General features: G+C 36.4%; 1 protein-coding gene across 6 annotated transcripts in view; it reads right to left on the reverse strand.

Annotated features, from left to right (window-relative positions):
* LOC129267764 (uncharacterized) overlaps window positions 1-25,042 on the reverse strand; it is a 70,172-nt gene that overhangs the window by 21,262 nt on the left and 23,868 nt on the right. For 5 of the 6 annotated variants that reach the window (XM_064104665.1, XM_064104663.1, XM_064104660.1 and 2 more), the window contains 11 exons: window positions 24,807-24,930; window positions 23,456-23,593; window positions 19,588-19,698; window positions 18,390-18,559; window positions 17,551-17,710; window positions 15,927-16,028; window positions 14,989-15,114; window positions 11,603-11,739; window positions 9,841-9,907; window positions 9,047-9,229; window positions 3,775-3,810 (listed from right to left, as the gene is read on the reverse strand). In XM_064104665.1, coding sequence (XP_063960735.1) covers window positions 3,775-3,810; window positions 9,047-9,229; window positions 9,841-9,907; window positions 11,603-11,739; window positions 14,989-15,114; window positions 15,927-16,028; window positions 17,551-17,710; window positions 18,390-18,559; window positions 19,588-19,698; window positions 23,456-23,593; window positions 24,807-24,930 — 1,354 coding nt within the window. The remainder of the gene's footprint in view (window positions 1-3,774; window positions 3,811-9,046; window positions 9,230-9,840; window positions 9,908-11,602; window positions 11,740-14,988; window positions 15,115-15,926; window positions 16,029-17,550; window positions 17,711-18,389; window positions 18,560-19,587; window positions 19,699-23,455; window positions 23,594-24,806; window positions 24,931-25,042) is intronic. The other variant, XM_064104662.1, reaches the window with a different exon arrangement.

Below are 25,042 nucleotides of genomic sequence, written 5' to 3' on the forward strand. Positions count from 1 at the left end.
TCCAAGAACTAGACAAATTGGATTGACAACTGATTGAGTGCACTAGATATTTAGTGCTGCAACTTATTTCATTATAAGGGAGACATATTATTCACACAAGTATGAAATAATGAAAAAATGAGAAAACGGAAAGTGGAGATGTGACATCATCAGACCACCTAATGAATATTCATGACGACTGTTTAAAAAAAATATTGCTAAACTTTAAACTTCAATAACTTTATTATTTGTTATCCGATTTTGATGAAAATTTTGGCATTTTGCTCAGTGAATTCTACTCTATGTTTTAAGATATAAATATTTTCAGCCCGGACCATCCCTTTAAAGAAATGATCACCAGTTTTGTGTAGCTAACAAACAGTTTTATGAAATGCCACCCAGAATTAATGAAGAAAATAACCTCCAATAGACTAATACTGGTAAAACCAAAGTGCACCAAAGAAGAACTGCACATTTACATGTAGTTTCCCCTACTGTTTACAAAGATGTAAAAAATTGAAAGAAATTAGTGAAGTTTGATGTTTCTTTTTTTCTGTAAAATAGAGAGAAGATTAACTGATCATAAAAATTGATGTAGTTAGGGGAATAAATCCTTCTTTTCACTTGGTTCAAAAGTTAAGCCCAATGTACACTATGAGATTCAACTAAGACCTGGTTTTTTCAACAAATCATGTTCTTGTGTTGAATATGAAAATTGAACAAAAGTAATATGATCTTTAATATTTTAAATTTGGAACAAAGCTTGGATACCTTTAATCAAAACAAGCAAGCCTTGATGTCAGAGTAAAGACAAAATAGTTGGTTTCAATTTACAGCAAGATTGCTTGGTCCTATACAATTAAATTTTCAAGTTTCTTCTATACAATGTACTTTTTGGGAGGCTCGCAAAAGCTAAAAGTTTTCAATTCAGATTTCACTATTTGAAACTACGATGATCGTTACAAATTTACAGGTCAGAATGTTATATCAAATGCTATCACAACTTTTGTTTTACAACATTGGATGATAAAAACTGATTGTGTAGTGTGAAAACAGTTGTAGAATGCCGATAACCCACACGAAAATAAAACCCACAACCTTCAAAACGACCAATGCAATAAAGTAAACCATGTGCTTGATAATGCTACATGTACCTCATTGTAAGTACATGTAATGTTCATGAAACATTAACTCTTCGATCAGGTGGACCAGTGTTTCAAAATCTGTGCGCAATTATGCATGACTGGAATATGTAATTGTGCTCACCAAAGTTCTTTTTCACTTTGAAGAAAGTGAGAGTGATCTTTTTTTCTTTTACATATATATCCCAAATCAAATTCGGTGCACTTGGATTCCAGTAATTTTAATTCAAAGAGATTCTGGCTTAATAGGAGTCAAACATGATTTGTCACTCTCTTTCCAGGTTTATTTCCCAGTGGAAAGAAATTCCTTGAGCGCTGTGCTAAAGCGAGGGTAATAATGCAACACATGTAATTTGCATTAAGCACTACACAAATGATGAATATTATCATTATCATGATTAATCTGATGTGGCAGTCAAGAGCGAGGGAGGGGAGGGGGTGTTTCACAAGAGTTAAGTTTTATTTAAAGTTGTACTTAAAAGCATGTGCGCAGATGAAATTCTTAATGCAATCTGATTGATTACTACTCAGTAGCACGCATATAGCATGAGAACTCTTTCACGATGCCGCAATGTGTTTCATAACACATTAAACTGAGAATTTAAGTGCAACTCTGCAAGTCTGTGTACCACACATTAGCATTTTAGGGGCATTATTTAGTTAATTAGAGCAAACTTTTGATTTTATGCATAAATTAGCATAATTAATCCGCAATGAGATTTTAAACAGAATTTGACCTTACAGTTTTGGAGATTATGCCATGGGCAAGGCTCGACATTAGCGGTGGCCCGGGGCCACCAGAAATTCACCTCGGGCAACCATTATTGATAAAATGTTAAGTTTTGGTGGCCCGAATCGGGCAACCAATAATTTTCAAAGTAGCGCAATTTTTCTCCCGATTTTGCACGCATTTATCAACTTTCTACAGTTCAACTTGCAACCCAGTTCGTCATGCGCCCTTTTTGTTGATCTACACACAAATACACACACACAAAGTTTGCATATTACGCCTACAGCTATAGCATACAGTAGCTATTATCCAGCCAGCCGCGCCGGCCGGCTGGCGTGAGCTTTGCATGAAGCCACTGCATACAGCTGTGCTCTAGATCTAGCTCAGCCTATTCAGACTCTGGGAGCTGCGATAAAAAATGTTGCTGCTAAGAAATCTTCCACAGAACTTTGAAAATCTGAGTCAAAGTCACATTTTACACCAATGAAATGACATTCTACAGTCTATATTACGAAAATTTGGTGTACCCTGATTATTTGCAAGCATTAAGAAGAGGAATTATGACCTCTCTTTTGACTACAAAAGACCGATTTCCAAATTAATTAATACACATAAAAACACATAGGCAAGTACATCACAGTCCCACGTGTGCATTTGTATGTATGTTGATACTTTGTTTCTTTCAAAGCTGTGTCTTTTCTAGCCAAAAATAAACAGACAGTTTCTTTCTTTCTTGTTTATAAATGACTTCTTAAACCACTCTTGAGAAAGTAAATACTTTGGGAAGGCATTTTATTGATATGAAATGTGAATTTTCCAACATTTTGGCAAATATAGGGAAGGACTTTTCTCACACATTTTTTCCAGATATAACTTTTGCCGTTTTCTTCTTATTTTTTTCTTTCATTTTTTTTACAGTGGTTAAACCATTTATACCCCTTCCCATTGAATATGCCTGATTAAAAAATATGTTTCTACTGAAAATAAAATAATACAAACTAAAGGATATAAAAATAGAAATGTGCCATTCCCAGAAGGTAAGTGAAAATTATTTGCTTGGCTTTTAATTATATTCCAGTCAGAAAAGACTGTTGCCACAGCTGTTAAAAAAATATTCGTAATGGCTTCTTAATTTTCCCCTTTTCCCCATGTTTATATTAATTTTGTTTTATTCCTTTTTTTTTCACTTTCTTTTCTTTTTTTCTCTCTAAATTTTTTCTTTTCTTTTTTTCCCTGTTCTATGCACTATTTATTTACTTTACCATTATGAGTGTGTGTCTATACGGAGGTTTTTAAAAAAAGTCCACACAACCTGCGAAAAATAAAATTCATTTATTCTCTTTCAATCATTTCATTTTTACGATAGAAACAATTTATACATGTATTTTACCACAAGCCAATTAGCAAAGTAAAATAACAGCAAACAAGGTTTACATACAAGATGATAAAGTGAAAGTACTTAGTGGTAGTGGCTGCAGAATTAATATTTCAGAAGTTTGTTTTATTAATTTTTAATGTGTTTCTTTATATTTTTCGGGCCACCAAACTTTAATATTGGGCCACCAAAAAAAATTATTTGATGGTTTTGGTGGCCCGAACGGGCCACCACCAAAAAAAGTTAATGTGGAGCCTTGCCATGGGTAACGTGCATGCCAATTTCTGTCGCGATCGCGCGATCGACAGCCGAGATCATAAGGGGGGGGGGGGCTGAACCCCCCCCCCCCCTCAGTCTTCTAAGGCGTCAAAATAGCCCAGTCTATTTAGGTTTAAATCTTTGTGCAAACACCCCCCTGGTCACCATTTGTACATATTAAAGTCATCGTAACTTAATATCAGAACAGCCTTGTGAAACACAACCCTATAAATCATCACACCCAAATGAAACGAAAAGACCAATGATAAACCACACAGGATCTACCCTACCTGGTTCTGTTTATAGCTCTGTTCAATAGAAAAAACCTGAATACAAATCAGAGGAAAAGCTCTCTAGTGATGACATTTTATAAGTCTTAAAATCCCTGCACTGGCTTCATTTGAAACAAAAGAATGATGTCTACAAAACACTGAATACACAGGCTCCAGAGTATTTCTGTTTGACTCGGTATACACCAACTAGAGCACACAAGTTAGCCTGTGACCCTCTTCAACTCGCATTCATTAACTCGGACATTAGCCAGAAATAGAATTTATACTGTGTCAGCTTGGAAATACTGGAATTTGCCACTTATAATAGACAGTCTCCATCACAAGCAACTTTTTTCCAGTTTGTAGTTTTTAAAGTATACATCCAAAGAATCAAAAGTATTTTATAATGACTTTATGTGGTCATCATTGTAAAGGGGAAGTATTACTAATCAGATATATAACTTCACTTTTCAAAATAGTGATCAGAGATTGCAGAAATCAGCTCTCAAAAATGATTTATTTTCATGCCATATTTCTGCCTTCCACCGGTCCTCTTGCGAGCTCCAGCTGAGTGACGTCACACAATGAGCAGTGAGCAGCTGAGCTGACAGCAGCCCATTGGAGACGATCTTTCCAATCAGCGTTTTTTGCTCTTAGAATTGTTTATTCCTCTTAAGATTGGTCTTGTTATATAGATAAAAGTTTGAATTTACTGAACAGTGAAAAAAAGTGCACATTTAACGTATTTTGGTGACCGATATTTAGCTTAGAATTTTTTTTTTTTTCAAGAAATATAGGTGAATAAACAAAGCATATTTTCACGTAGAAATCACACTTGCGTCACATTAATGTTATAGTCAATATAAAGCATAGACATTCTTCTTTATGACTGAACAAAAATTATGAAATTTCATTAAGTAGCAAAGTCAGGAATCACAAAAAAAACACGGCAATATCCATCGCGAAATGACTGAAATTGCAGTTGAATTGCCGAAGCATTATTAGGAAACAGCGGCGAGCGGACTTTCTTTCATATATCTTAAAAATGCCTTCCTGTTAGAGCGATGGTCTGTGGCCAAATGCGTTGGCCATTGTTTTGTCATGTGCGAGGACCCTGGTTCGAAACTCGGATTTTTTTTTTCTGGGTATTTTTTTTTTATTCCTTCCCCGTCCCTACCCATCTTTTTTTTCTCTTTTTATTTTCTTGTGAAATTCTATTCAGACCTGTATTTATCAAATCTTGCTTCTTAATTGCTGCTTTTGATTTTCAAGTTCTTGATTAGATTATTTCTACTCTTATTTGGGATGGGAGGGGTAGAGTTAAAAGTCAAGTCCACATCAACTAAAAATTATTTGAATAGAGTGATTTCCCTTGTTGTTTTTACTCAAAACAGTCATATACACAAAACAATGATATGCAAATTAGAGTTGTCACTCACATCACATTCGTTTCTATTTTTTGTGGCATTTTGTTTTTTATTCTTTGCAGATTTGACGATAGGAAACTCTTCATCTGATCACAATAGGTTATATTTACGGAACTGTTAAAATAGTAATTATATAAATTTGAATCAAAGTTTTTATGAAATTTCCTGCAATATCTTGTTATTTTTCTTTAAATTCAAATGAATTTTTGATTGCGTGGACTTCTCCTTTACTCTTAATGTAGGGAATGCATAGCAAAATTTATCCAGAAACAAAATTGTCTTAGAATATGCAAATCAGTAATTGGACACATGTTCACTTTTCTTTCATCCAGGCCACTTCCTCACATCCACCAGGCTTTCAGTCTGATGATGAACCATCACACAACATTCACAGTGCTTCACAATAAATATTTCACTTCTGTTCATACATGCAATAAATATTGTGGAAAACAAATAAAAGGCGTACCCATATTCAAATACCGTTTAAAAGGACAAATATATTATACCTTTCGAGAAAAATCAGCACGTTAAATATCTGATAACAAAACATAATTATGGGGCACTGCAAGAAACTTATGTTCAATTGCAAATCAAGCGTAAGTCTTAAATTCAAATTTAAGCGTAATAAGGTCGAGTTGCAATCGCAATTCAACTACATGTTTAATCAAAGGACTTTCCCTTGATTTGGGACGTGTGATTGAGTATAACATTTCTCGCAAAATGCCCTAGTAACATTAAAATTGTTCTTTCGTTTTAAATTGTGTGTTATTATTTTTGACAAGCTGTATTCCTGTCCGAGTAAAATTTCTTAGTTCTCTCCAAAACTGTGCTCAAAATTGTTTCCAAGATTGATAAAGAAATTTTTTCTTTTGTATCATTATCATTCCACAACTTGCAAACCGTAGGTCCTGGAAAGAGTGAAGAAAAAAATGGCTATATCCAAATCATAGTAAAAGGACATGATGGAATCTCCCAGATTGAGGTAGCAAGCAGAGACCAGAAGTCACCAGAGTTAGCAATTGTGCAGATCTGTGTGTAGAAGAGAGAAAAAAAGAAATAGTTTAAATAATCAAATCAAAGTATGAATTTAATTATCGTGATGATTGATGACGTGCGGTGGCATGTAATTCCCGGTCAACAACAAATGATAGTAGGTTTAGACACCTGAAAAGTTCCACTCAGAACACTGGTGCTCTACCTCAAGTGATGTTTGTGTAGGCCCCACTCCACTTCACTACCGCTACACTACCGTACATGTACGCCAAACCTACCCGGGTAAGTGTGTAGCGTAGTGTAGGCTGTAGCAGTACTCCAGTAGTGAAGTGGAGACTACACGAACATCACTTGAGGTACGGTGCTCTCTGAGTCTCTGTGTCATTACAAAGATTGCATTTATCTTCATTGTTGAAGGCATTACGCATACATATATGCAGCAACACTCTAATCAGAAAGAAACACCAGACTCTAATTTTGGCCCACCCAAGGGTTCATTACATGCCGCCGCGCACAGAAAATTCAAGCAATAGAAGTCGTGGACCCAAGAAGTGAGATCCCAGCACGCGCGACCCACTAGTTAGAAATCCACTGCCAAACGCGGTTCGTATACTAATACTAACCTCGCAATACGTACTAGTAGTATACTAATACTAACCTCGCAATACGTGTGAGTGATTTTGGCCAGGAATCAGGGTAATCACTGCTGAAAATTTGTCTGGCTTCATGACATCGGCATCATGGTGATATAATTCTGTGTATAATAAAAACTTAAACATTCCTCTGAAACAGCAGATTTTCTGCCATGGTCCATACCACTCAGTGCTCCTAAATAATTTAATTGCCTGCCTGAGTCCTGACCAGTTTTAGAAATCTGAAGAAAAAATCTGCTGGAATTGTGCCACTCACACGTATTAAGTATACTAACCCCTAGACAGCTGGCAGCCGTCTGTTTCGAGGAGTTTTTTAACATTTTTTTATTTTTTTAATTCCTCCTCGTACACAGACGGCTCGCTACCGTGCAGCCACCATTAGGGGACTTGCAATGCAAAATCCCCCCGTCGGGGCTCTTCAATTTTTGTCTTTAATGAATAAATTTTTTGAAAATTAACGCGACCAAAATGCAAATTAATATTCCCTCTTGCCATTAATTGCCAAAAAACAGAGAAAAATCAAGTTAAAAGGAACAAAAACAGTGACTTACCTCGGCTGTCGCGCAAATTCACTTCCCCGTTTTATCCGCTCTTAAGTACATAAACATATGGCCATTGAGTCCCCTGTACAGATCGCGCTAGAACTTCGGTCTCTGTATTTGGTGAGTGAAGCCAACGGAGTTCAGCTGAACAACCAACATAACAGAGACTGAAGCTTTTGGTCTAACTAACCCCGCACCACGAACCGCGTTTGGCAGTGGATTTCTAACTAGTGGGTCGCGCGTGCTTAGCCTGGAGGCGTCTGGGATCTCACTTCTTGGGTCCACAACACACGACTTCTATGGCTTGATTTTTCTGTGCGTGGCGGCATGTAATGAACCCTTGCCTTGGGTGGAATTGTACAAAAACATTATTTCTAAAATAAAAACTTTTTAATTTCAATAGTAGTTATGCCAAAATGCATGATTCTAAACTTATATCAGATCTGTATCTGTCATCTGACCTGAATGCATCGTCAGAACAAGTACAGTTTCCAAACATGCTTACCTTGACTTTTGACTGGATCAAACAGCGTAGCCTGCAACATGCATCGGGAGCAAGTGAATGGGACCGTGCAGCTTGGAGTTTTTCAATAGTTAGTAGAGCAACACAACGAAGACTGTCGAGTGGACAAAATCGATCTTTCCAGTTCACAATTCAATAAAAAACGGGCAAAATAACACAGTTCTGGTTCCCTTATAGTCTGAAGTTGTCGAAAACAGAATTCGGATGTCACATTACATGAAGAAAACGGTAAATTCGGAAGATATTGAAGAGGTCAGTAAGGTGATTCAGTGTATTATGCACAGAGGGATGATGAGCTCGATTATTGTGTGACGTCATTATTCTCGACTGTTTTCACTGCGTGAACTGTCGGTCTGGGGGGCGGCTGGGGGGCTTAGAATGGTCTCTAATAATTTCATTTCTTGCATTTCCATGACATCGATAAGACTTTTTAGTGACATATTTGTGTATAAAAAGACAAGACCTTTCCATTCATATATAATTTGTCTATAATCATCACTTTCGTGAATTTTCTTTGTGTGTATACTTTAAAGGTCAAGTCCACCCCAGGAAAATGCTGACTGGAATAAATAGAGAAAAATCAAACTAGCATAGTGCTGAAAATTTTATCAAAATCGGATGTAAAATAAGAAAGTAATGACAATTTAAAGTTTCGCTTATTTTTCACAAAACAGTGATAAGTAGAACTAGGTGAGTCAGTCAATGATGTCCATCACTCACTATTTCTTTAGTTTTTTATTGTTTGAATTATACAATATTTCATTTTTCAAAGATTTGACAATAATATGAGGACCAACTTGACTGAACCATATAGTATTAAACAATGCTACTTCCACATGTTCAGGGAGGAATTAATCGTTGTATCACTTGACAATGAGGAGAAAATTAGAATATTTCATATTATAAAATACAAAAGAAATAGTGAGTGGATGACGTCACAGTCTCCTCATTTGCACACCAGCCAGGATGTGCATATAACTGTTTTGTGAAATTAAGTGAAACTTTAAAATGTCATAACTTTCTTAATTTACATCTGATTTAGATGAAATTTTCTGTGTTATGCTTGATGGATTTTTCTCTTTTTATTCAAATAAACTTTTGTTGGGGTGGACTTGTCCTTTAAGATTTCAATGGAATAATGGCCCTGCTCACCTTCTCTTTCTTGTCTTTTGCTGCGGCTGATTTCTTCTCAGCCTCACTCTCCTTGTTAGTGTCTCCTTGATGATTGCTAGAAGCACTTCCCGATTTCTCCTTCTCTTTCTCTTTGTTTTTCTCTGCATTCTGTCTCTTCTTGTCCCGTTCCTTCCTTGTTTTTAATTTCTTCTTCTTGCTCAGCTGATTAGAACAAAACACAAAACTTGATAAGGTACTGTAGCTAGAAATAACCTAACCTACACTGTAACCAGGGAAAACAAAGATTGTTACAAATAACTTTTATAGTGATGATGTATTTTCCTTTTTTTTACCCGATTGCTAAGAAAGCATGCAAGCTTGTAATCACGCAACCAGAGGACCAACAGCTCAAGCTCCTTTCCGTAGGGCCTAGCACTGAGGAAAATTGCCTTTACAAATAGCCCAGAGGAGGGATCCGTCATCCTTGAACTTTCACACAATATTTTTTACAAAGCACAAAGATTTTATTCATAGATCAATAAAATCAAATCATGATTTCAAATTGAAATCAGTAGAGTAGTTGATTTGACAGATGTAGATTACATAAATGGAGAAGAGCATGCCAGTTTTGTTAGAATGCAAGCCATGCTTGGGTCTGACTGTTGTGAGATGGGTCCAACTAACCAGGCTGCATCAATGATAGAAATCATTCAAACGGATGATGAAGAAAAATCTTATCTTTGGAGCTGGGGAGGGCTGGGGTGACTGTGTTGCATGATGGGTCCAAATATCCCGCCTATATTAATGTTAAAAAGCCTTTGATGATATCTTACCTTGGGTGCTAATGCAATGAGATGAACAGGAAGGCCATCATCGGCTGAACTATCGGAACCAGTCGTACTGAGAAAGACAGAGATGGAGATTGATAAATTAACAAATTATTCAATTTGAGCCTATACGTGTCTTCTTAACACATTGCCAACTGGAACCTGACAGTCCCTGTACAAAGCCTATCAGAATTACAAAATTCAGTGTTAACCTTTTGCCTTCTGGAACCGGTTGGGTGTTTCATAAAACTGTTTTTAAGTTAAGAGGGACTTTAAGAAAAACTGGTGAACATTTTTTATGCACTACATAATTACAAATGAACATCTTATGGTGAATACCATTTTATATTTGGCGTGGAGCGTCTTGGCCGAGTGGATTAGTCTCCGGACTTTGAAACAGAGGGTCGTTGGTTCAAATCCCAGCCATGACGTAATTTCCTTCAGCAAGGAATTCATCCACAGTGTGCTGCACTCGACCCAGGTGAGGTAAATGGGTACCGGCAGGAAGTAATTTCTCAAAAAGCTGTGTGCACCTGAATAGGTAGCCTAGCTTAACTTGGGTAATAATAATAGCAGGGCCCGCTGGGAGAACAGTTTTTGGAACTGAAGTGGCTACCCTGGGTAAATATAACGTTATTATTATTAACACATTGCCGACTGGAACAAGTCAGTCCATGTACTAAGCCCATCGAAATAACAAAATTCAGTATTAACCCAATGCCTTCTGGAACAGGGAAGGGGGGTGTTTCATACAGCTGTTCGTAAGTTAAGAGGGACTTTAAGAACAACTGGTGAACATTTCTTATGCACTACATGATCACCAATGAACATCTACTGGTGGATACCACAAAAAACGATCACCGGTCATTCGTAAAGTCACTAACCTACAAACAGCTTTATGAAACGACCCGGGTGGTCCTTACAAAGTATATGGATAAAACAGAATTTGGTAGTCAACAGGTTTATAAACTAAGCTCATTAGCTACTGGAACAGGGTGATCTCTGCACAAATCCTACGGGAATTACAAAATTCAACAAACCACAGGTTAAGAGAGCAGCTGATCTATTTCATTCAGTCACTGTTTTCTAATTAACGGTGATTGTCCGTTGGCTGTTATTCTCACAAAAATTCTGCAATGAGTCACAATTGATAAAAAACAAAAGACCACTGAAGCATAACAAGAGGGTATAGACGGTGAGTGCTTCACACCAACACTTTGTAGTCTGTTTTTAGTCATAAGGATTTGACATGTCAAATCCTTACGATTTTCCTTGTCACTTGTCTCTGACCGGTCTGCGACTCTCAAGCTGACAAGAGCTGTGACGTCACATCTCCCCTCACTCAGTCGTAAGCCAGTCGGAGACCAGTCGGGTCGTAGGGTGTGCGGTGGCCTATAGACATATTAATAGCTCCTGTGAGTACTGAGCTGACTGGGTTAGCTCGGTGAAAGGAGCAGCAAGCAGGAGGGCACCAGGCCCCACTGGGATGTATCTAGGAATTCCAATGGGTGATGCAAAACTGTATTTGTAGTAACTTAAGAACTCATTTTTCATTTACATTTTTATTTGTAGTTGTATTATATGTATTTATGAACATCCAAAGGAACTGTTGCTGTGCTAGCGCCATGAGCGTCTCTGGACGGTGCGTGCGCTCAATAAGATATCGCGATTATCATTATTAACGGTGTAACAGCAAAGTTATACAGGTAGCTGCAGCCTTCACCTATATTACAGGATATTTTTATCAAGATTTTCTGAAGTACCTTACCTTGATTCTAAACCTGACGGATATTCAGCTGAGAGATCGATGAAACCGTTTTGAGGGAGGGGTGTTCCAGTTCTCTCCAGATGAGCCAAGATCTCTTGCCTCAGCTTCTCCTCCAAGTCGGAAAAGATTGTATTGCACTGGGAGGAAGAAATGTGAGTCAACTAGTTAATCGTGCATCGATTATGGAATAACACCAAAGTTCAGTGATAATGCTGTTCACCAACCCTTGGCTCCTAGCTACTCTAACATACCACTGCCTATTCTTGCACTTCTTTCTCTTCTAACAAATTCTACAGAATTCTTCTACTCAATTTTATTTATTACCATTAAATTATTTCTATGCCATGTTTACATAATATGACAATGAACTACAATGTATCTCATTCATCATGAAACAAAACACAAGATTCACATAACACAAAAGCCACTGAAAATGTACAGGTACATAAAAGCACACAAAAAAGAGTATTGTTCTCTGTTGGCTCTTGTAAGAATGTCCTCATTGTAAATTATAGAATGGATGGGAAAATCCCTGCAATCTGATTGGTTGAGAGCTATGCAAGAATTTTTACTGGGCTGCATGAACGATATCCCGATAATCAAAACGATATCCACTGTAAACAAGCTATCGTCCGAAAAGGTCATTGTGATGTCATCGCGCATGTACTGTTACGCTTGTTTACGTCAAAATTTTGAATTTTTTCGATCAAGGCAGAATGAATCAAATAAAGGATGCAAAATGATCTGTAAGTACAAATATGTTACCGTAATCGTCAAAGGGATTAAAACTGCCTGCATACTCGTTAGTTGAGAAGTCCAGACATACGATCTAACATTTAATTATAGATCTACTGCCCTGGGCTGGCTGTGCACAGCCAAATCTCCACTGCGGGCCCAGGCAGCCGTAGGCACTGGCCCCCGGCGCGGCCCGGGCATACACACACAGCTATTGGAGGTCTGAGGCTGCCTCATAGATCTAGTCAATGCAAAGCTGTATCTGGCATTTTGGGTATAATGATGCCTTTGTGCCAACATATTATCAAGTTAGGCATACACATATTTATGTTTTCCAGGGTTATCAAAGGGTCTGCATTACATTTTGGAATTTTCATGCATCCGGTAAAAAAAAATCATGCGTCCGGTAAATATTTTCATGCGTCCAGTAAATTGAATTTACCGGACGCATGAAATTATCATGCATCCGGTAAATCATTAATTTTTGTGGTTTATTCAATAAAATTTTTCCATTCTATAAAACAGATGATGCATGGGTTTCTTTCGTAGGTCAGTGGAACTGTGTGCACGCGGTAACTTTGGCATTATGGTCTAAACCCACTCGGCTGCGCCTCGTGGGTTAAACCATGCCAAAGTTACCTTGTGAACACAGTTCCTACTGACCCACTCTAACCCATGCATCATTTGTATACTGTTTCAACACAGTGGTCAGTGGAAATATTGCTTATCCTACAATAGATGGTTACGATGACAACAGAGATATAGTCTGCAGGCACAGACCTTTTTGCAATTCGCATAGTGCATAATGCAGAGTCTGAAGTAGTGAGACTAGATTCACTGTGTATATGTACTGTGGCTGCCTCTACCACAGACAGAGAGTGTGGAGTCTAGTCTTTACTCTAGACATGGTATAATTAGTTAAAGTGTCAAATTTGAGTCTGTGCTTGCAGAATAACAAAGATCGTACAAATCATAAATCCAATATCCTGGGTATTAACTATTATCAGTATTATGGGAATAAGTTGGTCAGTTTGATTAAGTGTCCTAAAATGTACACATACATCATACATGTATGCAATTCATTACTTTTTCATAATACCTACATACATGTACATGGCTCCAAAATATCTTATTGATTGTTTGTATGTGCCATCTTGTAATCTTTGATCAGCTCAGAAGGATCTTCTAAATTGTCCAAGTGCTCAGACCAAGTTTTATGGAGAACGGTCCTTTGCCCATGCTGCCCCTTCACTTTGGAATACCACCCCATCATATGTAAAGAACTCTTCTCCACCCAAGTTAAAATCCATGTTGTAAACATACTTATTTAAAAAGACTTTTAAATGAGTTAGTGCCACGATTGCCAGCAAATTACTCATTTTTCTTTGCCTTTTCTGTCTCCTTCAAAAGCGCATAGGGACGCATTTGGCAGTGATATGCGCGATGTATTAAAGCATGTTGGTATTTTTATGTACGTGTACATGTATGACAATATTCTTTTTTAATCAACTCTGCCTGCAACAGTTGTCAATTTAACAGTATTGAATACAATATTTAAGCACAAAAAAAATCATACAAGCATTACAATCATGTGCAAACATACTTGCGTACAAACAATAATTAACACAAATAATGATCTCATTGGTACTTTGAAAGCATTGATAACCTCTAAAGAAATCAAACAAATCAGGAACATGGCTGGAACTTCCAGAGAAAGTTATTGATATGACGTTTTCAAGCTAAAATTTGCACAAAATGAAGAAAGAATACAATAAGATATTTCAGAGCTTTATAATAAAAATATGCTAAAAAATAGGAGTACAATAAAACAAAGTATACAGATACAGAAATTGTCAACTTATTATGTTGAGCATTTGAAAGAAAGTTTGAGGAGCAATATTATAAATTATGATTGATATATTTAACAAAACAAAACCAGGAAGACTGACTAGACACTTGCTACTGGAGGTATATGAACGAAAAGCATGCATGGTATACACAATTACTTTCATTATTATTGGTAAAAAGACATCATGTGAATTACCGTTATCATAAGAAAGGCATGATGGAGAAAAAGAATAGATTCGATATAAAAAATTTCTCAACAAAAAACAATTCAAAGCTGATGAATTATCATATTAAATAAAATGATCAACATTCTATTTACTGTACATGTATTTCTGTGGCTGATAATAACAATCACTACCAGTGTGGTAAGCAATGAAGTAAATATAACAAGAAATTACTTTTATGGAGCAGATATGTGTTTGCCCGACATGATATTGATTCTATGTGCCTGATATATTCCTTTGTACTCACAAAACTAATTTGCTTGGGGTAGACAATGCTTGCCTAAAATCAGATTTGATCTTCACATAATTATGTTTCACTATTAAGAAATTGACTGCACAAGACTGATATATCTTTACCTAACATGATATTCAATAAGTGGGAATGATATATGTTTGACTGGTCAAAAACATGAAATTACTTGAGTGTATGGGACTGGAAATATGTTTCATCAACATGATATTCAATAAATGGGACTGATGAACACTTAACTAACAACAGTTTCATTATATGGGACTGATGTATAGATTTTTTTACAAACACAAGATTCCCTGTATGGGGATGTAGCGTGTATGGCCTACCTTAGATTTATCAGGATCACAATAGTCGAGTAGTGAATCGCAGAAATGGTATCCCATAGCTTCAAAGTCTTCCGTTGTGAAATGAGTTAGCCTCTTATCGCCAGACGTAGACCCACAGAATGAGGCCTTCAACATGAAACATGGATATGACATATGATAAGCTCTAAATTGTTATGATTGACATCATCTTCATTTATGATGTAACAATTCATTAAAACATCTGGACCAGCCCACCTCATACGCATGCCTATTTCTTTGACTAACTATAAAGTGCAGATATTTACATCTTCAGTGTTAATTGTTATAATCATCCAGTGCTTACAGATTAACCATTCAGTGTTGATTTTCACCTCCACAGTGGAACTGTCCATGATAACAATCTGCCAGGCAACTACACAAAAGTCATAGATTCCCTTTTCTATGACCTTTTTTTAGTGTTAATATCTACACTTTCAGTGTTAATCCTTATCTTTCATACTGTTTATACATGTAATATTCAGTGTTAATTTTTACCTCCATGGTGTAACTGTTCCTAATACCCATTTGCCAGACAACCACACATCCCATTCCTTCTTTGCTATTCTACTTGAGTGTTTATATTTACACCTTAGGTGCTAAGTGTTATGATTCATAATGTTAATACATGCAACATTCGGTGTTAATTTTTACCTCCATGGTGTAACTGTTCATAATACCCATCTGCTAGATAACCACATTTACACCCAAGGTGCTAAGTGTTATCATCTATACTGTTAATACATGCAACATTCAGTGTTAAGTTTTACCTCCATGGTGTAACTGTTTATAATACCCATCTGCCAGACAACCACACATCCCATTCCTTTGATATTCTACTTGAGTGTTTATATTTACACCTTAGGTGCTAAGTGTTATCATTCATAATGTTAATACATGCAACATTCGGTGTTGATTTTTACCTCCATGGTGTAACTGTTCATAATACCCATCTGCCAGACCACCACGCGTCCCGTTCCTTCCTTGCTCTTCTGGACCTTGAACTTACAGTTGTTGTAGTTGAACTGGAAGAGAGAGAGAAAGAGAAATATCTTTTTATAATTAGCAGTTTACATAAAATTCATGCAATTGGCATTGAGGAGGCGAGATAGCTTAGTCAGTAGATTGGGGGTTTCGGATTCCGGTAACCTGGGTTTGATTCCCACTTGGTGTGCTAGTGCCCTTTGGAATAAGGCACTTAAATCCTCATTACTAGGTCCCTCAGAGAGGACCTTAAGATGCCGGTCCTCTGGTTGCTTGCTTACAAGCATTCATGCTTTCTTAACAATCAGGTTAAAAAAAATCACCATTTGCCATTTACATAGAAAGAAGCTGTAAGAAGTTCAAATGAGTCACAACATGACCTGTTCATTATGAAAGGAGTTCTAAGTGTACATGTAGCAGTAGGCAGGGGCTGCGGAAGCTTTGTACAAAAACGTAAAAATTATTCAATTCAATTCACTTCATTTATTCACCATATAAAAATATTTAAATACAATGTAAAATAACATAATATATAAATGCATAAATGTAACAAGACATACAACAAATAAATATAATTTATACATTCATGTTAAAGAAAATCAACATATGGTAAAAGGCAACCAAAAAGATTACAATCTTGTTGGCAGTTGCCTCTTTACAAGTACTCAAATAATCATTAATAATCATAACGTAATCAAATATACATTCACACATCAAACACAGAATCACCCACACCCAACACACATCCATGACCCATTGCACTCAAACAAAAGAGAGAGAGAGAGAGAGAAAGAGAATAGAGAGAGAGAGGGGTATGTTTAGAAAAGGGAAAGGAAATCAAGATGAATAACCACTAATTAATTGTCTTTTAAGTAAAATTTTAAATGAGGAGGTAGTTGAACAGGAACAAATTTTAGGATCTAAATTGTTATAAATTCTAGGTCCTGCATTTTTAAAAGAATTATAAATTTGATTATTAGAGGTCAGTGGCAGATGAAAATGAGAAGCTGAACGAGTATTACATGTATACTGGTGAAAATCATTATTATAATTTAAAAAATTCATAATGTTTACAGGTGCCATTTCCTGTTTAACATTACCATATGATTGTGATTTTTTGCATGCTCTGCCCCCCCCCCACTTTTGGATCAGCCCCCCCCCCCCCACTTTGAAAAAAGTTCCGCAGCCCCTGGTAGGGATAATGAAAAGCTTTTGGTGCAAGTATTTCATGTTTTGTCAGATCTATGACAAATTTGTGTTGACTACATGTAAATGTATATTAGATTTCATGTAAACGAACTTATTGTATATATATATGAATAAGACACTCCCATCAAAATTTGCATAATTGTAAAGTGCGATTTAATCAACAAAGCTGTAATGTAAATAATAAGATTTCATATTAATAATTAATTATGCTAATGTATGCATCAATCATACATTTGAGTACGTGTTGGATAGCAATGTTCAAAGTAGCATATATCATTATCATAAGGTAGTCAAACTGTATCCGAACCCTTAGCCCTTGACAAGAGATAATGAAGAAAAAACAGGATGTTCTACCTTTTCTCCAGCATTGTTGTAAAGCATGATGGGAAAGATTCTTTCTTTCAGTCGAAGATCTGGATTCTTCTTATTGTCACAGCCGTAGATGAAGACGTTCTGTTTCCTACTGTGACCGTGGAGGTCACAGTAAACTATTACTTCTCTCTCTTCCATTAACCTAGCACATATGAGATATAAGGTATTGAGAGGCATGTGCACACATTTCAGAGGTTGTCGAGAGGTCGCCAAGAGGTGGATAAAAATCATCTTGGTCAAAATCATCATCACCCTCCTCATCATTACCATAATCACAATTATTTTATTAACACCATCATTATCATCATCATCATCACCACCACCACCACCACCAACACCAACACCATCATCATCATCACCATCATCATCATCGTCGTCATCGTCAACATCGTCATCACCACCACCAATCATCACAATAATCACCATTACCATAGTCATCATCAAAAGGATCATCATCAAAATCATGACCACCACCACCATCATCGTCATCATCATCATCATTATCATCATCATCATGATCATCATCATCATCATGATCATCACCAACACCATCACAATCATCATCATCAATATCATCTTTAACATCACCATCATCATGATCATCATCATCACCACCATCATAATCATCATCACCACCACCACCATCATCACCATCATCATCATTACCATCATCACCCTCCTCCACTTCCTCATCATTACCATCATTCCAATCTTCACCATTACCATAGTCATCATGATCATTAAAATTACCATCATCATCCTCATCATCATCACAATCATCATCATCACCATTACCATGAACATCATCGCCATCAACTCACTTTTTGACCATAGCCTTGGTGTGTGTAACCGATGGGAATGAGTCTTTGAGTATCGTCTTGTAGTTCCTGTTAAGATCTCTCCCTGCGAGAGAGCATCGGTAGTTCCCGACGATCACACCGTCGGGATTCAACATGGGTACGATCTTGAAGACAAACAGATCACGCAGCAACTGCAAGCAAAAAAAAGAAGAATGAAGATAAAGGAATGTTGTTCAACAATTATTTCATGGGAAAATCTTTTAAATCAAGTTTGTCACAATATCATCGTAGAGCTTTCATTGGTACACTAACAGAAACACAAATTTGTGGAATCATGAAATCTTAGTTGAATAACGATCGCACTGAAGATCACCAACACAGATAAGCACACATGGGACAGAGTATCATTATTGCTTGGAAAAAGACCCAACATCTGACTGAAATGTCATGCTTATTTTGCCCATTTCTAAGAAATTACACAATTTCTTCCAGAATCACATGGCACATACTTTTAATCTAATCTATACATATAAACATTTAGGTCGTTTACTAGATTGGATTCTATTTGAACTAATTTGGAGATTGTTACAACTAGCTATCTACCAATCTTTCCCTCCATTCATTCAGCCTACAGCACCTAAAACTCAAATCACTGGCATTCCAACTAAAATTAATATCTGGGCCCCGTCTTACAAAGAGTAACAATTGATCCAATCAACCTAAACTCTATGGAAATCCATCAATGTCTTATTTTTATCCTCCAGGAAATTTGCACGATGTCCTTTGTAAAAAAGAGAAGCACCCTGAATTTTCAGGAAAACAATGAATGCATGACTGAACATCATATCTAGAAGATATTTTGACTAAACATGCATTTTAGATAGTGACGTTGCTGGCTTTCCATTGTGGTTGACTGGATTAATCACAAGTCTCTGTGAGACGGGACCCAGGGCCCCATCTTACAAAGAGTTGCGATTGATCCGATCAATTGCAACTATGAACAGCCAGCAACGTCAACATCTATTATGCATGTTTGTTCCAGCTTTGATGTATATTCATGCATTCATTATTTTCTTGAAAATTCACTGTGCTTCTCTTTATTTACAAAGGACATTGTGCAAATTTCCTGTAGAAAAAATTGTGACACTGTTGGATTTCCAGAGTCACGATTGATTGGATCAATCGTAACTCTTTGTAAGACGGGACCCAGATATATTACCTTTGCATCTGGCATCTCACTGGTGAGGTAGTCTAAGAATCCTTTCATCATCCAGCTAGCGTTCGTCTCACCAGGATGAACACGAGATGTCACCACTACTGCTTTCTTCACCTACGAGTCAATCATAAATAAACATGGAATATCATAATTATTGACTGCTTTGTGGGACATGATAGTATGGCAATTCTGACTGTTTTTGAGTGATAGAATACAACGATATTGACTGCTCAGAGGGACATACACTGTAGTACATCAATATTGACTGCTTTAAGGGATACAGCACTAAAATATTGACTGCTTGGAGGGATCTAAAAGTAATGACTGCTATGAGGGATATAGTACTAAAATATTGACTGCTATGAGAGATATTGCACAATAATATTGACTGCCTTGAGGGAAATAGTACAACATTGACTACTTTGAGGTACAGGGTACAATAATATTGACTGCTCAGAGGGACGTACATGTACACTGTAGTACATCAATATTGACTGCTTTGAATGATATAGTACTAAAATATTGACTGCTATGAGAGAGACTGCACAATAATATTGGCTGCTTTGAGGTAAATAGTACAACATTGAATTCTTTGAGGTATAGAATCCAATGTTATTGACTGATCGTGAGGATGGTAAAACAATACTGACTTCTTTGATAGACCAGGGCTCGACACTAGCGCCGGTCCGACGGTCCCAGACTGGTAAAAATCACTGTCGGACCAGTAGATTTTCAGAAATAGCAAGATTTACTGGTCCGACATGACCAGTAAAAAATATCATTGTCGGGCCAGTAATTTTTCCAAAAATAGCAAGATTTATGGGTCCGACATAAACAGTAATAAAAACTATTGTTGGGCCAGTAACTTTTTCAGAAATGGTCAAATTCGCTAGTCCAACATAAACATGAAAAATATTCCATGACTCAAATTGCGAACCATTTTCCTCCCGTTAAATTCTGGCATTCACACACAGAACACACACAGAATGAATCGCATGCAATTTTTGATAGGGTAACATACAGTGTACACGTGGCTAGCCAGCCACACAGCCCACATGGTAAATTTCCTACTGGCTGCACGAACGAAGCTTGGCTAACCTCTGGCAGAAATCTCTCACAGAACTGTCAAAATTCACATTTCACACTAATGAAAAGCTCTTATAATGTCCATATTTCCTAAAAATTTGCCAAAATTGGGGTAACTCTGTCATTTGTAAGCAGTAAAAGGAGAAATTTTCACTTTTGTTTTAGTTCAAATAGATCGGGTTTCGAGTGATATTGTCTGAATACATGATAGCCCCACATATGCATTTGTGTGTGTGTTGATACACTTGGTTTCTTTCGTAGCTAGTACTAGTATATTTTAATTGAGCCAAAAAGAAACTGATAATTTATTTATGATGATAGTTTTAGCTTTCTTTCTTTGTTTTCTTTCAATCTTTCTTTGTTTTCTTTCAATCTTTCTTTCCTTCTTTCTTTTCAATCTTTCTTTGTTTCTTCCCTCTCTTCTTTTACTGTCTTTCTTTTTTAATTTTCCCTTTTTCTTTGTCTTTTGTTCTTTCATTCTTTCTGTCCTGTTAATATTTTTCTCTATTTCTAATGCTCTTTCTTTTTCTTTCTTTTTGATTGCCTTCTTTCTTTAATTCTTGAGTCCATCCATCCTATATTTATCTCTTCTTTCTTTCTTCATTTCCTTCCTTCTTTTCCCCTTTCTTTCCTTCCTTCATTCTTTGTTACTTTCTTTCTTTCCTCATTCCATCCATCCTTTCTTGTTTTTATTCCTTCTTTCAGCCCTTTCTCTCTTTCATTCCTTCCTTTCTTCTTTGTCTTTTGTTCTTTCTTTTTCCCCTTTGTTCCATCTATCCTTTTACCTTTTCTTTCTTCCTTTTATTTACTGCTTGCTTCCTTTCCTTTCTTTCTTTGAAGTTTGGTCTTTCTTTTTTGTTCTTCCTTTCATTTATTCTTTTACATTTTTTTTTTTTCATATTGCTTCCTTCCTTCTTTATTCCTTCCCAACATTCCTTTTTCCTTCTATCATTTTCCCTTTTCTTGATTTCTTCCTTCTTTCAATCCTTTCTTTCTGTTTTCCTTCTTTCCATCTCTCCTTTTACCCTTTCTTTCTTTTTTTATTCCTTCTTTCCTTCTTTCTTTCATTACTTTGTCTTTTGTTCTTTCTTTCTATATTGCTTGCTTCATTTCTTTCCTTCTTTCCTTCATTCTTTTTTTCTTTTGTTCTTTCTTTCCTTCCTTTCCTTCTTTGGTTTTTTTTTTCCTGCCTTCACATTTTTTCTTTACTTTTTTCTTCCTTCGTTTCTTTTATTCTTTCTTTTTTCCTTCTTTCCATCTCTCCTTTTCCCCTTTCTTTCTTGTTTTATTGCTTCTTTCCTTCTTTCTTTTTCTTTTTTCATTACTTTCTGTCTTTTGTTTTTTCTTTCTTTATTGCTTGCAGCATTTCTTTCCTTCTTTTTTTTTTCTTTCTTTCTTTCTTTCTTTCCTTCCTTCCTTTTTTTCTTTCGTTCTTTCTTTCTTATTTTTGTTCTTTCTTTCCTTCCTTTCCTTCTTTCTTTCTTTAGTTCTTTCTTTTTTTCCTTCCTTCACATCTATCCTTTCTTTACCTTTGCTTTTTTCTTCCTTCCTTCCTTTCTTTTATTCTTTCTTCCTTTCTTTCTTTTTGTCTTTCATTCATTCATTCATTCCTTCATTTTTTTTTTTTGGGGGGGGGGGGGTAACAAGAAAGGACAGCAAAATAAACTCACGCCTTTTTTTAATGTTTTCTTTATTTTTTGGGACCAGTAGATTTTAGGTTCGGACCAGTAAAAAATTGAAAAACTGGGTATCTACTGGTCCGACATGAATAGGTTGGACCAGTAGAAAAAAAGGGTTAGTGTGGAGCCCTGGATAGACATACATGTAGTACAACAATATTGACTGCTCTGGGGACCATAGTACAATACTATAGTCCATGACAATCTACAAAGCAATATTTTGCCATAATAATGTCCAGTTTCATGGAGTGGGTAATCTTACTTTATGTAGTGAAACTCATAGGCCCGAATTCACAAAGGTGGTTTAGAAAACCCCCAGTTGAATCCATGGTTTATGCAGATTTCCTGCATAAATTACGCTTAATTTAGTGCGTATCGGGCGTGTGCATAAAATTGTCCAATGCTGATGCGCGCTTTTGTCACAGTTCGCCAAATTGACAACTGTTACCATGGTAAGATGTGCTTTTTTATTCATGAGTCCACTGTTTGAAGAATGGACTCCTTTATTCAAAAGCGTGGACTCATGAATAAAATAGCGTGGATAACCATGGCAACAGGCGTCAATTTGGCGCACTGTGACAAAAGCGACATTGGACATTTTTTTATATACTCGGTAAAATAAGTATAATTTATACAGGAAATCTGCATAAACCATGGACTCAACCATGGGTTTTCAAAACCACCTTTGAGAATTCAGGCCATAGTTGAATTGAGGACCATTAAAGCATTCAACAGAGAATGCAATCAATAATGGATCACACTGATAACCTTACCTTTATAGCATCATCTGATTTAAAGATGGCAAAATGATGGTGAGTAATACTACATAGCCTGCTAGAGATCTCTACCTTCTGCTGATGACCAATAAAGCATTAACCTTTCGATACCCATGATAGCATTCAACAGAGAATGAAATCACTAACACAATGAAAAGCATACCTTGGCATCATCAGGAACAAGAGGTGGTGAGGTGATTGTAAAGACAAATACCACATCGCCTTCTAAAGATCTCTACAAACTACTGATGCCCCTTATGGCATTCATCTATACCCTTTATGGCATTCAAATGCGAATGCAATCATAAATGGAACACATTGACGGCTTACCTTGGCATCATCAGGATTGAGAGACGGTGATGTGATGGTTAGAACATAGACCACATTGCCTGCTAATGATCTACATAGGATCCTCTGCTTACAGTATTTGCTTCGGACTCGATCATTGGTAAGGTTCTGAAGGTAATCCTACAAACATAAAATAACAATACAATGATATTGACTTCTGTGATGGGCATTGTACAATAATAAATACTTCTTTAATGGACAATATAAAAAATATTGATTTAAGGGACTGCTTTGAGGGATAAACTGCAATACTGACTGATTTCAGCGAGATATTCCAACAAAGTATTTATAATAATAATTTGGACATTTATTGTATGATTTCTACAATAATAGCATAAACTCAGAGGCATGCTGTATGCAGCGTGATGTTTGAATAATCCAAGCTTATACTATTTCTTAATTTTACAAATTGCTGTGATGAACATTGCAATTTCAGTCCTACTTTGTTAAAATACCACATAAATTTGGGTTAACTCATTTAGCATAGAAAAATGTTGGAGCCACTTCTAAAGTCAGGTGTAAAGTTTTCAAACAGTTTCATGGAGCGGCTGCCAGATTAAATATGACCATTTCATGTACTATCAACCTACCTATAAGTCTGAGTATATGTATGGATAGCAATGGGCAAAGTAGCATGTATCATTATCATGGGATAATATCATGTACTACTGACTTACAGAACCTGTAAGTCTGAGTATGTGTACGGAGAGCAATGTGCAAAGTAGCAATCACAGCCATGGGGTAATATTATGTATTATCACCCGTATCAGACATCTGAGCTGGTCATTTACAAAACCGTATTTCCCTGTATTTTATTATTATCAGGAAGGGATAGGTATATTGTTTGTATTTTCCTCGGTCTCAATGCGCGTATTGACTTTGCATGCAGAGACGATGCAAAATATACCTTTGTATTTTCCCTGGTCTCACATCCGGGCCTTTGAGGATGCGAATGAAGTGATACGCTTCATAATGTTCCGCGCACCAACGATCTACGTCATAATAAAGACAACGCTGGATCTGGGCGCTTGCAAGTACGTCTACGTCTAAGTACTCTATTCTTATATCACTGTTATCATGATTTTTGCTCTAGATATCTGATTTGGATGATAATAAAAATATCGACTGCCCTTCTTTCGGGGAACATCAAATATATTGCCCTTAAAAGACCCATATGATTCTTTTGCTGGCAATATATTTGATGTTCCCCTCAAGACCAGTCAATATTATATAACTATTGACTTACCTGTATGTCTGAGTATGTGTACTGATAGCAATGTGCATAGTAGCATGTATTATTATCATAGGACAATATAATGTACTATTGAATTACCTGTAAATCTGAGTACGTGTATGGATAGCAATGGGCAAAGTAGCATGTATCATTATCGTGTGGAACAGTGAACGTCCATGTCAGGGAATAGTAGAAGTTCCTATCTCCTTTCACATCTTTCCTCCTGTAAGGTGACCAGAAAGCATAAAAAATAAATGAAAATTTTGCTCCTCAATCAAGCATATGAATAGAACAACCCATGTCCATAAATTTTAATTTTGAGGATATCAAGAAAA

The sequence above is a fragment of the Lytechinus pictus genome, chromosome 9 (genome assembly GCF_037042905.1).
Source record: "Lytechinus pictus isolate F3 Inbred chromosome 9, Lp3.0, whole genome shotgun sequence".
Classification (NCBI taxonomy): Eukaryota; Metazoa; Echinodermata; class Echinoidea; order Temnopleuroida; family Toxopneustidae; genus Lytechinus; species Lytechinus pictus.